A 15,182-nucleotide genomic window follows, 5' to 3' on the forward strand; every position below is an offset into this window, starting at 1 on the left:
AAAAAATGTCGGCACTGAACAAAAAAATTCAATGCAAAATGTGTGCATTAATTTTTTTTAATATTCGTAGAATTACAATTACAATTTTGGCTTTATTATAGTTGAAATAAACAATGTATATCACATACATTAGTTATTTCAATTTTAATATTGAACCTAATTTAAGGCCAAAAATTCAAAATTGTAAGAAATTTAACGAATATTAAAAACAAAATAATGCACACTTTTTGCATTGAATTTAGTTTTGCAGTATATTTTTAGTTGCAATAAATATTTTTTTTAATGCAATTTTTTTTTTATTCGCAATAAATGTGTTTAATTTGCAATGGAAAACAACTGCATTTAAAAAAAATTATATTTTAAAACCCTTATTGGAACTAACCTAAAAGCTTTTTTGTGTGTCAAGTGTTCATTTACAAAAAAACTAAATGTACAAAATTTCGTTAACGAAATCTTGAACGAAATTAATTTTGTTTCATTAACAAAACTTATTTTCTGATGTTTTTTCTTGAATTTTTTGATATGTATTTTTATTATATTTACTTTGCTATAGTACCCGATGGTATTTTTTCGTTACCATGTCCGCTGTTGACTTTGGAGGCTTCAAAATTGTTCGTTTCGCTGTCTTAAGCCTAGTATACGCAGATACTAGTAAAAGCATTGAAATATAAAAACAATTATTTGGTTTTTATATAAAAAAAAGAAGACAAATCTGCATTTCTGGTTACAAAAAAATGTTGCTTACTCGGCATTACTTTTTTATTCGTGACCCATGAGTAGGTACCTTAGAAGGAACGCGGCCAAAGTTATCGATATCAAACTACTGAACACGCCCATAAATCATTTGTGTTCCTAACAAACTGCATTTATTACACGAACCACATTTTTTTCAGGTTTTGCAGTTGGATAACCCATTACAAAAACTAATTTAAAAATTTTATTTTTTGCATAATTGTAGTTATAACTTATAACCTTCAAACGTAATGCTAATTTAAAGTGTCTTTAATTTTCATATTTTTCATAGGTAAACCTTTCAGTTTATTCAAAATATAAAAAATATTCAAAAATAACGACTCACAATTGCAGAGTATTTCCGGTTTAAAAAAAAAATTCATTGCATACCCCCAAGCGCCCATCAAAACTATTTTCAACCACAATTTTTTTTTCTCACATGGCAACATTGCTTACGTCAGCGTGACACCCATTACCAACCTACAGAAAATAAAAACACAACATCCAAACATCACAAAAAATTCTAAAATTAAACCATTCATCTTTGTATGCCGTAGTGCCGTTTTGTGTTGTGTTGAATAAGAAAATCAAAAGCAAATCTAAAAAAATACTATTTTTGTTTTGCTTTTTATTGTTCCAACAATAACTATACACATTTATTCATATTTTATGAATTAAAATAAAATAACTTGCAAAATGAATATCGAATTAGAACATGGATTTAAGAAAGGCGCCACCAACAATCTGCCCTCAGTCACAAGCCAAATGATTTTCAATTTTATTACAGAATCAAGCAAATCTGGCCGACGAGTTGATTCAGCTAGGTAAAAAGATTCCCAGCACATATTTGTTTAAATAATTTCTATTAATAAACTTGAAATTCTTTTCAAAATAGAGGCAAAAACAATGCCGAATACAAAATTGATTTCGTGCAAGTAAAAAAGGCACCCGACTTCGTGGAGTCGTATGCCGTCGCTTTCGCCAGTCCAGAAGCCGCTTTAAGTGGCGAGAAATTCAATGTTTCGGTAAAAGTACAAGATAACGAGGAAATCAAAGAAGCTGGTTGTATTCAATGCTCTGCTACAAAGTCAACAGGTAAGTGCGAATAAGAAGAATTCCCGCCATAGTAGAGTCGGAGTGTCGGTAAGATTTATATTTCGGAATCAAGGGAAATTCAATGAATATAAACTTTGGAATTGTCTTTAATAGTTTATAAAATAATGTTACAAAAAAAAACAATTTTTCACCGCTTCCGACGACCTACTCTCTGAAATTTTGCATACTTGCTTATTTCGTTGTCTATAAAAGTTAGCTATTTTATTTTTGTATTATTTTTTTGGTGCAAGCATAAAAAAAATGTGTTGTGTACTTATAAAATATAAGAGAACCAGGGCCGGTTTTAAGGGGGGAGGGGGGGCAGCCTGGGCCGTCGCCCAGGGGCGCAAGAATTGAGGGGCGCCGCAGGCGCTTCGAACTTTTACAAAAGTTATATAAAAAACGAAGTCTTTCCAATCGATGTTTTATTTTTTTTTACTTTCTCAAAGGCGCCCTTTTTTCCTATTTTATTTTTTCAACGGCGCTCGTATTTTTTGTCCTAAACTTTTTGAAGAATGAAGACGCCCCCCAATTTTGGGTTAATTTGTTTGGCTTCCGGAAGGACAATGGTGTCCAAAATCTTCGTTCATCATTGAAGAACAAGGCGCCCCAATATCTTTTGAAAGACTAAAGCAATTCTAATATTCCTCCAACCAATTTAATTTTTGCAAAGGCGTCCCTATATATAAATCACTAAATCATAGCTGGTAATGCGGAGATGGAGTGTATTTCTTAATTTTTTCCGGATATGGAAAAGAATAGACCGACGAAACAAAATAGTTTGTGGAGAATATCTAGACTGTAATAATGAATAAAGAAAGAGAAGGGAGACGGACAGAATCCCGTAATCCAAAATCCAGAAAACCCTAAATCACAAAATCCCTAAAACCGAAACTAAAAATCCCGAAAAACAAAAATCCCGAAAATAAAAATCCAGAAAGGCCAAAAATTGACAGCTTCTCCATTTCTCATAAAAACTACGTTTTTGTGTGAAAATAAAAAAATTGGTCTGTTTGTTGTTCCCCCCCTCCAGGGCACCTTGAGTCATGTCAATTAACTGTCAAAAAATCAGAGTTTCTCGGGTTTTCATTTTACATCGAACATTTCAGAGCTTTAGTTTCATCAGCTGATTTCTGTTTTGACATTTTTTACTTTATTTAGTTTCTTATTTCATGAATTTCGTGAAAAATCTCATATTTACCACACAAATTTTGTATCCACAAACGACAAATCACTTTTCGCACACCAAACAGCTTAAACAGCTGATTTCATTTTAATAACTCTAAATTCCTCCGCTCTGACAAAATAACCAGAGTTGTTCAGGGTGCGTACAGAGCGAACATCGAAAACAAAGGAAATAACTCTGGTTGAAAAAGGAGCTACAAAAAACGCTTGACAAAGAATTCGGAGCGACCCAGAGTGCCCTAGAGCTCACAACGAAAAAACCTAATACTTATAATGGTATGTCGTTTTCGATTGGCCGTTCGGAAGCGTCCCGAATCATTCAGAAGCCTGCTGCAAGTTTTTCATTCTGCTAGTAAAAAAACAAAAAAAAAAATTTATTTGATTTTTCACCAATACAGATATTAAATTTCAGAATTGGCTGCAAGCGATTCAAACTTTTTTTATTGGATTTCAGAATGAGTGAATCATTGAGTGATTCCAATCGAAAACGACATGAATGTATCTATTTGAAAAAGTTTTTGAAAAAATTATTCATGCCTCTTACCCAAGACGCAGTGATTCACTCCCCGGGAATCTACCTACTCGATCCGCAACCGAATCAAATTTCAATCCGTAAACTCCCCGGGAAGAAACTGTATTACCGATCCACGAAACCAAATATGTCAAATGTCATTCTATTACTTCGGCACCGACGAGTTCAGTAATAGGAAATCTGACGAAAGTGACTCTCATTCTCGCCGTTGCGTTGTGCTTCTACGTCTTCGATAATAGGCATGATTGTTCAAATAAAACCAACTGTACCTACTCTTTAAATGTGTTTAAACAAAAAAGTCAGAGATAAATTTAAACTTGTCAATTGAGCCTAAATAACATGAATATTTAAGCTTATGTATTTTAATAAACTGCACATTGTTACATAAATGCATCAACAAGTATATGAGAAGTAAGACATAATCTGCTATTGCTTTTTTTCGTTATTTAAAAAAAATTGTTTTAAAATGATTTTTTTTTTTAGAGGCGCCACTTGCAATCTTGCCCAGGGGCGCCGGTAGTTCTTAAACCGGCACTGAAGAGAACTTCGTTTTGTTTTAAGACATTCCATTATTCCATTGTTTTTTTTTATTTTTGAAACGTTATAAAAATATATGTTAGAATTCGTTTACTTTTTTTTTTTTTTTTTTTACACTATCAGTTCATAGCCGAAGAGCGCTTATAGCAAGCACCGTCTTGCGACCATTTGCCAACACAAAACTGTGTTATCCGGCTCATCACTTGCTTCTGATTTGCAACCCCATACAATTTTTTGTTATTTGTTAAGGTTCATAGGGCAAAAACCAATTTTTTGATGTTTAGAAAAAGCGTACATCACATTTTTACAAGTCGAAAGACTTTTTTGTGACAAAATAAGACGAAAAGATTAAATAAAATTTTTCGATATCTTGCTTCGTTTTCGTGGTATAGACAGTTTAAGAAGCGACTCCCAAAATCGTTTGCTCGACGTCGGCTCTTCCCTATCCATTGTGGTTTAAAGGTCAATAAAACACTTGTAAAAATACATATGTAACATAATTACAGTCTACCGATATCCAAATTTGTCTGTTTTTGTTAAAATGGGAACACTTTTATTTGGTTTTGGGACTTTTTGGCTAGCATGGGTGATTTTCGACCCGTGGTTTTTTCTTGTTTTTTTTTATGATATGTTTTTTCATGCTAAAAGAAAATATGTAATTATTTTCTATATGTCAGACAAGGATTCAAGGTTATTTTGAAAAAAAAACGCGCAATAAAAATGAAATGATGAAAGCTTTTCTTCGGCTACAAGCATTAAATTTGTGACAGGGTGCAGACGAATAAAATAATAAAAAAAAATCGCATTTTTGCCATCTCTGAACAGGGCTATTATGGGCCAAGTTTGTTATTTCACTCGCAATTGTTGGCTTACAATTTTTAGTTGATGTACATATTTCTAACACTTTTTTCATTTCAAAATTGATAAAAATAATATTCGATAAAACTCTAGTCTCCGCGAAAAATTTACAAAAGTACGATGCTCTTAAAATGGTGCATTGATTCTTGTGGGTTTATTTTTTAACGTAGAGAGTTATTTCAAAGCAATTTTTATTCTTATGCCAGTATAATTGGTTTTTCAAAGAAAAAATCAAGCGAATTAGAAATTCAGTTTGACTTTTTTTTAGTCCATTAATACATATCGAGCAGTTATAGCTAAAGAAACTTTCAATTTATTACCAATGTTCTACGTTTTGAAGCCTAAGTCCTAAGCAAAATCAGTTTGTAATGCGGATAAATTTGCTCGAACATTCAGGTTTGGAAGTGTCTGTTCTAAGATTTCTTGCTTTTGGAATATCCATAGACTTTTCGGAAAAGCAATTCAAAATCCCGTTTAAATCAGGCGATGGTGAAAAGTTGGTTCTGGATTTACTTGAAAATCTAAAATTTCGCAAAATCCAAATAAAATAAAATGTTTGAATAAGTAATAAATTACTTTCTTGGAAACTATTATTATGAGTTTTCTAAATAAATAATATATAAAGAATATTTTCTTATACTCATATAAATGAGTATAAGAAAATATTATTTATTTAAAATAAAATGTCATCTGATTCTTGTGCGAAAAAATTTTTTTGCTAGAAAATGCACAACCTAAATGCGCGTATAAAATGTTTTCAAAACTATGTAAAAAGTATAAAAAAATTTCATTTTTTATTATTTGGATTGATGTATTTTACCATTAAATACAAGTTTTTCTCAAGAAATCTTAATTTTCGTATATATTTTCATACAAAATATATGAGGATCGAAAACGACCCGCCAACGAAAAATTTGCTGTTTTTTTTTAAAGGTAGGTCTACGGACACGAATACTTTTTCCTTAAAAGAATTCCAATGAAAAAAAGTCACTACTTTTTCCCGAAGAATCGATCCTTTTTAAATCTCTTTTTTGAGACGGAATGCAAAACATCAAACCAAACTAAAATTTTGTAAAGAAATGAAGAACCAGAGCCAATTTTTGTTTACTTGTGAAATATAAATCATTTTTAGGAAACAAAATAGACAAATTTTACTTTTTTTGTTCTTACTATGAAGTTGTGTACATTCTTTTGTTTTTCATTGGTCACTTGAACACAAATACATTCACAAAAAGAGATCGCTATCTTTTTTAATTTGCTAACCAGCCAAAAAGTATCGACTTTAGTAGTGATATTGGTAACGACTGCAAGAGTGGTTGAAAGGAATTCGACGTAAACTATACTCTTCAAAATGTTTTCAGTATCTTGAACTCGAATCCAAAATATTACCGTGAGAAAAGTAAAAAAAAAATTTGGTTACTTTTGAGGTCAAGAAGAAGATTGTTCAAACACAAATCGTTTCGATTTCTAAAATAACTATTTTTCCTTCTTTCAAGTTCTTTGAAACAGGTTTTTAATAAGAATTGGATTAATATCCAAGAATTCATCAAGAACTACATACTACATAGTTATTTTTCAATAAACGGTTATTAAAAATTGTTGTAATCGAGAGCGGTAAAAACATTTTTTTTTTTAACTTTCTTCTTTGAGGCCTAAAAGCCTTGTGTGAATTGCGTTAAATAGGTAACACCGTGTAAAATTTTTGACACTATTGAGGTGAATAAAAAATTATCAACTGTTATAAATTTATTGGGCTCTGGGACCTGGTTAAATTTGAGTTAAATTTTTTTTGCAGATGGTTTTGTTTTTTTTTTTATTAAAAAGGAGTACCTATCATGGCAGTGAAAATTTTAAAATTTTAAATAGTGTCAATAGTTTTACAGGGTGTTAACTATTTAACGCAATTCACACACGGCCTTAATAATGCAACCCAACACTCGTTATAAAGATTCATTGACTTTTCCTTGATTTTACAAATTTTATGCTTAACGGCACTCCACTACCATTTTTGTTTAGTCTATTTCTCAAGACATCTCTTTATCTAGATGTCTGCCAACATGTCATTGCTTTCATATTCTGGCTACATCGTCACACTGAATCCGATTCCCATGGCCACAAGACATTTTGGGGCTCCGAATTCGAAACAGTCCCCGAACATCCAATTGCCCTGCGAGTTCATGATATCTTTGCTGCCGATGATCTCCGAATGGAAGCCGAAGAGGCTGCTGACGATGTCAACGAAGAGGAAGGTCAAATCTTTCTCAATAACATTCTCGATGAGATGGAAAAGGGTGGTCTAACCGACTCAGGGCTTTACAAACATTGTCGTCCAGTAATTGACGAATTCGAGCCAGTTTACATTCATCACACGATGTTGGACACTGCCAAGAATTATATCAAAGATTTCAAGAGTTTCATGGTTCACATGGACGAAGTGGCCAAACAGGGACTCTTTGATAAGCTCTCGGATATATCGATTTACAGTTATAAAACGCCTTTGTGGGCAGAAACTCAATTCTGTCGAATTCGTTGTTCTTTAATTCATCGAGTGGCAACTCGAAAAGATTCCAAAGAAGATCAGGAAATCTTGGAAGCTGTCTTTTGTAAAGAACGAGAATATAATGTTGAAGAGCGACGCCAGCTGAAGCAACACAAAAGATTCATATTGAAGCAGACTGAAAAGTTAGAGAATAAGACTTATCGAGAGTGTGGACTACTTTTGAATGAGAGCTATCCGTATATTTGTGCTGCTCCAGATGGCATTACAGATGATCATATTGTTGAAATCAAAGCGCCTAAGACGGATGAAGAATTTGAAAAGTATTTGGAATGTAAAGAGACAATTGCACCAAAGTACATGGCACAGATTCAGATTCAAATGTATATGGCAAATGTAACAAAGGCTTTGTATTGTGTGCTGAGTCCGACTTTTGATACAAATGGAGCTTTACATTATGTTTGGGTGCAAGCTGATATGGAATTTGTTGCAAGTTTGCTGAGTGCTGCGGAGGATTATTTCAAAGAAGTTGTTTTTCCGCGATTAATTAAGATTTATATTGATTGTAATTGAAGTAATAAAATTTATTTTCTTTTCCTTTTTTTCAACCACCCCAAAAACACATATTTTTTTTTTTTTTGTTTTCCAAAATGGGAATTAGTTGTTCTGTTTAAGGATTCGGGGTTGAATTCTGGGTTTTTCTAAGGAAGATGTTTTGAGGCAAACATCTGGTCACTTCCGGGAAATGAGTTTTAGGAAATTCTTGTAGTGTGCGTCCAAGTCTTTCAGATGAATTTGTTTGGCATTGCCATATCCAGGGGCCCTACCCGCAACTTGATACAATCGAGTATTAGAATCTAATTTAAGACGGAGAGCCCATAGCAAATTTTGAGTATGCAGTTTTATAGCCTTATGCGTTTTAATAACGAATTCAAAAGTCTGGCAGCTTTAAATCGCAGCCTTATATATTTTCGGTTTAAATAAATATCGCGAGTTTTCCAATTAATGTGAGTCAACTAAATTGACACAAATTCATATTCTGAATATAAGGGCTGATGCTTTGTCATTTCCCCTAAGCCTGAAGACATCAATCTTGACGATGCTACAGATAATTTCATCAATTTTGGTAACTAATTCAGAACGGTTTTTTTTCTAATTCATCAGATAGGTTGCGTTTGTTCGCTTATGCGATACAGAATGGCACCCCAGACTTAGGCTGTTGAGTTTTCCAGCATCAATGATCGATAAAAAAACGACACTGGCGAAAAAAGATACTCGCATTTCTTAAAAAAAAAATAGGCAAGGAAAATGTGTGAAAATAAGCGACTACTCGCGTCTACAGCACATGACAATGACCTGAGTACTCACATGCATACTCACATTATCACTCCACTCCCAAAATTTGCTGTGGGCTCGTAGACTATTTGGTCTAAATTTTTAATGGATTGATACAAAAAAGGTGCTACCACCTACCACTGTTCGATTGTGTCGAATTAACTCGATTTTTCAAAGTTACGTGCACCCCAGCTTAAGACTGAAGGAATAGAACCGTTGGACGACTAACCTTCATATAAATTAAAACTCTTCCTTCAGCCTTGGTAAATATTTTAAAGTTAAATTTCTTAATGTTGAGCGGAAGGCTTAGGATCCCCCTTATTTAGATTCCAGGTCAGTGTGTTTGAAGCCAACTAATAGGGGCATGAAAAGGACAGGCAAGGATCGACCCTTCATGAGTCACTGACGGAAAGAATAAACATTCCCATAAGAGTCATTTAAGGGGCAATATTTTCTGAAACTAATAAAGAAAATCAAATAAAAGTTGGTACAGCTTGACTGACTGCATTTATGAATATCTAATCCACTTTAAATGAGTCCAGAACAAATGATTTGCTCCACAGAGCCAAAAAAAGACATATGTAGTAGGAATGGTGCGGTGTCCAGAGGACATTGGCCTGTAGAACATGCGGCAAAGCTTAGTTGTTTAGACCATCAGGAAAAAAACACGATCGTCCTCTTTCTATGACAATATCCTGCCCTGGATAGGAGAGCACATTCTCTGGGGAGTTAATTTTTCAATAACATAGACAAATCTCAGAATCAAAGATCAAACACTTGATCTGATTCTTTAATGCGACAAGGTGGATATTGGATAGTCTTGAAGCACTTGAACCGGAAGTCGGAAAAATTCAAACAGCTCCCGTTTTTGAAATACATATATTATCGGTCGTTTGTTAGTTTAATAAGTCGATGGCCTACAGATGAAACGTTGTGTCCGGCGCGCGGTGTGGAAGGAGTAAAACGGAATTCTCCACTTATTCACAGACAGGCAGGTCGTTGGTTTGTCGCTATAATATAGAGATGTAGGAATGTTCCACCATTCTAATATGTGAGGTGGTCTTAGTAAGGAGTATTTCGATGTTAAAGATCACATTTTATATATTTTCTAAAAAACAAACTAGACTCGATGCGTTGATATCCTATCCGTGGTCCGTTTGAGGTGAGGATCCGTAAGATGCCTTTGAGTGAAGTGCAATTTTGCTTAGAGTATTTTGCATTTAACTCATATCCAGGACCTGACGAAGCTAAACGGACCACAGATTCGGCTCAGCTTATTGAAATAAAAAACCTAGGTCTTGTTTGTTGTATGACACTTTTTTTATGTGTCGGTTTTATCGGCGTTATTTGAATATGAGATTTTAACATCTAATTTTGGACTTAACCTTGTCATTGTCATGTGTAATTGAATGCTTAAATTGTGTGAGGATAAGCATTAAAAGAAAATATTCAAGTTGAAGAAGCTGTTTCGAAGCTAATGAAGCTGTGAAAATTTCATACTATTTTTTCTTCACAAGAAATAAATTCCGAGGGATATTCACGATCTCACAAGCGAAATTCTCCTAAATAATCACGAAAAGGCAAAATGGGGAATTTTCAGTTGGATATCTTAAAGTTGATTTGAAGGCGTAGAAAATTTCTTTCTTAAAAATTTTTGTAGAGCTTTTAGAGGAATGTGGCTAGTAAAAGATAGGAACGTTCCAGTGTAATTCATCTTGCGAAAATTTTAGGCACGATGTGGGTAAGTGTATAACAAAATAGATGTTTGGAAGATAAAATTCAAATCGTAGGAACATCTGCTTAAATTCCGAAGAATTTGAAAATGCACATCCGATGACTTTTATAAACAAACCGTTCAAAACCATAACCGTGATGGATATATTTAAATAAATCACTTTATTTTTAAACACTTAACAAAAAAAAAAAAAAAAAAAAAACTAGTTAGTTTTGTAAAATCAATAAAAAATAAAAAACAAATGAAATATTTTAGTATAATTTTGACTACTCAAAAGGAAAGAAGTCTAGAAGTTTTAAAATTTTAAAATATTTCAAATTGAAAATGGCTGAGATGGATAAGAAACAAGAAGCAACAATTAAAAAGAGGACCCAAAGAGAGGAATCGGAAGATGAATACGAGGAAAGCTCTTATGGAGAGTCTGATGATTCTTCTCCTGTTCGAAAAACGGTCACAAAAAAAAGCAAAGCCAAAATCGAAGTAAGTTTTCAATCATTTTTTGCTTTCTTATTACGTAACCATTAATCCTATCATTTATTTCTTTTGAACAGCAAACTGATGCCCTAGCCCTAGAACCTCATGATGCGCCGAGACGACGACGCGCTCGAGGTGGAAGAAGTCGTGCACGAAGTGCGCGTAGTACAAGGAGTCGTTCTCGTCGTGGCGGAAGACGATCGTCCAGGGGTAGACGACGTTAAATTTGAATTCTTTTTGGAGAGAGAAATTCGTTGTGAAAAATTATTTTTGAATAAAATTATATGTATAAATGTTATCTTTTTTAAACTTTTTTTGTTTCAATTTATCTACGTATTTGTCCAATTTAAAAAGTTTCTACATATTTGTGACCGAAAAAGTTGAAAAAATGCAAAATTGTTTTAACGAATTTTTCAAAAACTGGATTTTTGGTTTCCGTTTCAGAAACAAAGACTACGATGATAAATGTTTGACATTAATTTGACAAACTTTTCCAATAACTCTTGACTAAAAAATTAAATCTCTATTAAAGCTCTAGTAGTTTTCTCTTAAGACTTACCTTTGGCGTAGATTTGTAATGAAATTATGGCCTGCGTTTGGCCATAACAATTGCTCGCTATAACTGAATAGGTTCCGGTAAAGTCTAATTTTGCACTAGGTATTTCCAAACGATATTCAGGACCGTCTCCAACACGACGGAAATGTGGGGCGTCCTTGTAATATTCAGGCTATAAAAGAAATGAAAAAAGTAATACTTTTTTTTAGCAGAGGAATGTTATTTTATTTACATAAACATGATCTTCATTCATTTATTCGATTCTCATTCTTGTCGAAATACAAAAGAAAAAAAAATTGTTGGTCAATCTTCTTATCTTATCTTATTTTACAAATATTTTTAAAGAGATTAACCATCCTATATTTTAGTTCAGTACTTTAGTTTTACTTAAAGAATTTCATAAGGCTAGGCTAGTTTCGATTTTTAAAGTAAACTTTAAAAACCCTCAGAAAAATCCAAGTAGGAAAAGGTTTACTTTTTGAAACTCCAAACCCAGAAATAGACTTGGAATTAATGTTTGAAGTAGGAGATTGAAGTTTTAAGATGAAAACAAAATACATTCCAATAAATTTACTAAAATATTTGTTTTTTTTTTTGGTGTAGGTATATGCACTAATCCCATTTAAATTTTTTTCTAGATAACAGAAAAAATTTTTAACCGATATTTGTAGATTTGTACCCCTTATTAATCAATGGAAATTTTAAGAAAAAAGAGCTGTGTAGCGCTGAGTTTGAAGCTACTTAATTTGTAAGAAATTGAAAAAATCTAGAAGGTACATATGTAATTAAAAAAAATTGGTGATACACAAAATGATTCGTCAAAAAGAAACTGGCTACACAAGATGAATTAATGAAAAAAATGACAAATTTTCAATGCTCTGGAGTTAAGAAGCAAAGATAAGGGTAAGTGTGTAACTGAGATTATTAATATTTTTTTTTTTCTTAAAAAAAAAAAAACTAACGAAAGTAGTTGTTCGTATTTCTTATCTGAAATATTTGAAAAAATATATGTTTGTCTTTTGTTAGTTTCAATTCTAAATGCACATTGAATATATCGTAAGCTGAAGAATGTAGACTTTGCATTTGATGCAAACAAAATTTTAAATTAACTAGTGTTTAAGATGCAATTTCTCAAATTTAATGCCTTTTCATTAATCATTTTCTGAAAGCCTCTTAGAAATGGCTAGGTACATAATAAAATGGGCATTTGCATACAAAATTGCAATAAGCATGAAAGATATAAAGTGGTCCATACATTTTTTTTTTTTTTTGTAGAAAGGTGTTTTTTTTTTTTTGTGGAGAGGTTAACAAAAAAAAATGTTAGTTCAATATTAGCTTTTAAGAAATTATTTAAAGTGTTTTTTCATACCAAATCTAATGATATCAGAGGACTGAACGGATTTTGACTTTTTGTTTACATAAAAGGTTTAAAGCAGTTAATTGAAGATTGCACAGTTAAATTTTGAACAAAATGATTTTATTTTTTTTAAATCAATTTTTCGAAAACGGGTCGACAAATATTTGTTAATATATGTATACTAGACTGATTCAAAAAAAATTTTTTTTTCTTTTGTTCAAAGCATTGTTGAAAATATTGTTGGAAATGAGGAAAAAAAAATACTGTAAAAGTTTCAGCCCTTAATGTTAACATTTAGTACCGCCGCATCGCAAATTTCTATTTCCCATACGATTTGTATGGGAAAGATTGTGTATTTGTGTTTAGAATTTTTTATCTTTTTACTGGTTCATCAAAAAGGCTAGATTTAATAATTTTCTTGTATAAAATTGAACGCTCTGCAAAATTGCATTTATAAAATTAAAAAAAAAAACAGACGCGAAAAATTAATTAAAATAATTTTTAGTTGAAAAAATGAATAATTCGAATTTATTGAAGAAATCTAATATGATAGTATAGGGGTTTGAGAGTTATATTAAAGGATCTGTGAAACCAAAACACAACATAGAATACAAATATTCGAAAATTTTGCCAATTTTTTTGAAAAAAAACTAATAATTTCGTCAAAAAATCGGAAAAAAATGAGAAAAAATTACTTTTTATATTTTAAAGTTGAATAACTTCGAAACGCGTGGGTAAATCAAAAAAATTATTAAGAGCTTTTTTGTAGAGCGAACAATTTTATAAAAGAAAATGATTTTGTCAAGCCTTTTGGATGAACCATTAAAAAGATAAAAAATTCTAAACACAAATACACAATCTTTCCCATACAAATCGTATGGGAAATAGAAATTTGCGATGCGGCGGTACTAAATGTTAACATTAAAGGCTTGGCCACACCGGAGGGTACGCGGTAGCGGTACGGGTAGCGGCAACGATATTTGTATTAAAAAAATTCCACACCCGAACGTTGATGTGTCAGTTTGGAATTTTTTCCATACAAATACCCGTACCGTTACCTGTACCTCTACCGCGTACCCTCCGGTGTGGCCAAGCCTTAAGGGCTGAAACTTTTACAGTATTTTTTTTTCGTCATTTCCAACAATATTTTCAACAATGCTTTGAACAAAAAAAAAATAATTTTTTTTGAATCAGTCTAATGTATACATATAATAGCTTCAACAATGCCTTAATTTTCATTTTTGTTTTTTTTTAATTATTTTGAATTAGATCGGAATTGAAACTATTACAAAAATTGTGGGCAATAATAATCTATTGAAAAGCAACTTTTATTTGGAAATGTTTAAAATTACAAATTTTTAAAAAGAAGTATTACTCACGACGCGAGATGCTTAAAATAAACAACCAAATCCTTGCCATAGAGCTATAGGTACTAAAGAGTTAAAGTGTGGCAAGTTTCAAGCTTCTTAATGTACACGGTGGGCAGGAAGCATCGATAGATTGCACAAAAATGTCGACAAAAACTGCAAGTTGGGTTGTATTTGATGATGATTATACGTGCAAAATCCGTTGGAATTGAAATCGTAGCTGCTCCTTTTCAAAAGTTATTCATATTTTTGTATTTCTAATCGGGACAATTTGGAATAAAAATCAAAAGTTCTTAGGGGACAGGAATTGATAACGGTATTTTGTAGAGGAGTTAAATACAATAATTTTTTACTATGGGAGGGGTGTCCATCTCCCCCCGTTTAGTCGGGAGGGGCAATTTTCTAAAATATCACGTTAAATACAAAAAAAAAATTATTAAAAAACAACGGCAACACTTACAGTTATAAAGCGATTATTTTTCAAAAGCCAGAATTGTACACTTGATTCTTATTTTTAAATCAAATTATTGCAATTAATTGTTCTCGAAATAATCAACTTCAAAGTCAAAATTTGGGAAAAAAAAGTAAACAAAAAACACATTAAATACTATTTTAACCAAGACTATAAATTTAAATATGAAATAAATCAATGAAATAAACTGCCTCAATCAATTTCATGTATGCAATTTAAAATTTATTGTGCAATGAGCAAAACCTCATGACAATCCCATAAGAAACTTCAGCTCCTTGGGGGATATTTTTTTTATTAATTTCTTACCACATGAGTCACATGGAGCATACATTTTTAAAATACGAACATAGATGGCTTGCAATTACCTTTTCATAGTCACGACTGGGTTTGATAAAAAGTTTGAAAACTTAATTTTTTGAGTGGATAAAATTGCATTTAAGGATTCGTTAC

At 32.1% G+C, this 15,182-nt stretch overlaps 3 protein-coding genes across 4 annotated transcripts in view; 2 read left to right on the forward strand and 1 right to left on the reverse strand.

The window, feature by feature from the left end:
* The window catches only part of LOC129907314 (myosin light chain kinase, smooth muscle-like), a 49,082-nt gene that overhangs the window by 26,451 nt on the left and 7,449 nt on the right, over positions 1-15,182 (reverse strand). Inside the window, exons 1-2 of one of the 2 annotated variants that reach the window (XM_055983437.1) lie at positions 11,769-11,852; positions 11,540-11,708 (exon numbers count right to left, since the gene is read on the reverse strand). In XM_055983437.1, the coding sequence (XP_055839412.1) occupies positions 11,540-11,708; positions 11,769-11,789 (190 nt within the window). In that variant the 5' untranslated portion in view covers positions 11,790-11,852. Of the gene's footprint in view, positions 1-11,539; positions 11,709-11,768; positions 11,853-15,182 lie in introns of those variants that run through there. The other variant, XM_055983436.1, reaches the window with a different exon arrangement.
* LOC129907315 (uncharacterized) lies at positions 1,081-8,066 on the forward strand. Its single transcript, XM_055983441.1, has 3 exons — positions 1,081-1,556; positions 1,628-1,827; positions 6,985-8,066. Exons 1-3 carry the CDS (start codon positions 1,429-1,431, stop codon positions 8,007-8,009), a joined length of 1,353 nt encoding a protein of 450 aa, XP_055839416.1. The 5' UTR covers positions 1,081-1,428; the 3' UTR covers positions 8,010-8,066.
* Positions 10,752-11,289, forward strand: LOC129907316 (uncharacterized). The gene is made up of 2 exons (XM_055983442.1): positions 10,752-10,986; positions 11,058-11,289. Exons 1-2 carry the CDS (start codon positions 10,831-10,833, stop codon positions 11,202-11,204), a joined length of 303 nt encoding a protein of 100 aa, XP_055839417.1. The 5' UTR covers positions 10,752-10,830; the 3' UTR covers positions 11,205-11,289.

The sequence above is a fragment of the Episyrphus balteatus genome, chromosome 1, assembly GCF_945859705.1.
Source record: "Episyrphus balteatus chromosome 1, idEpiBalt1.1, whole genome shotgun sequence".
Classification (NCBI taxonomy): domain Eukaryota; kingdom Metazoa; phylum Arthropoda; class Insecta; order Diptera; family Syrphidae; genus Episyrphus; species Episyrphus balteatus.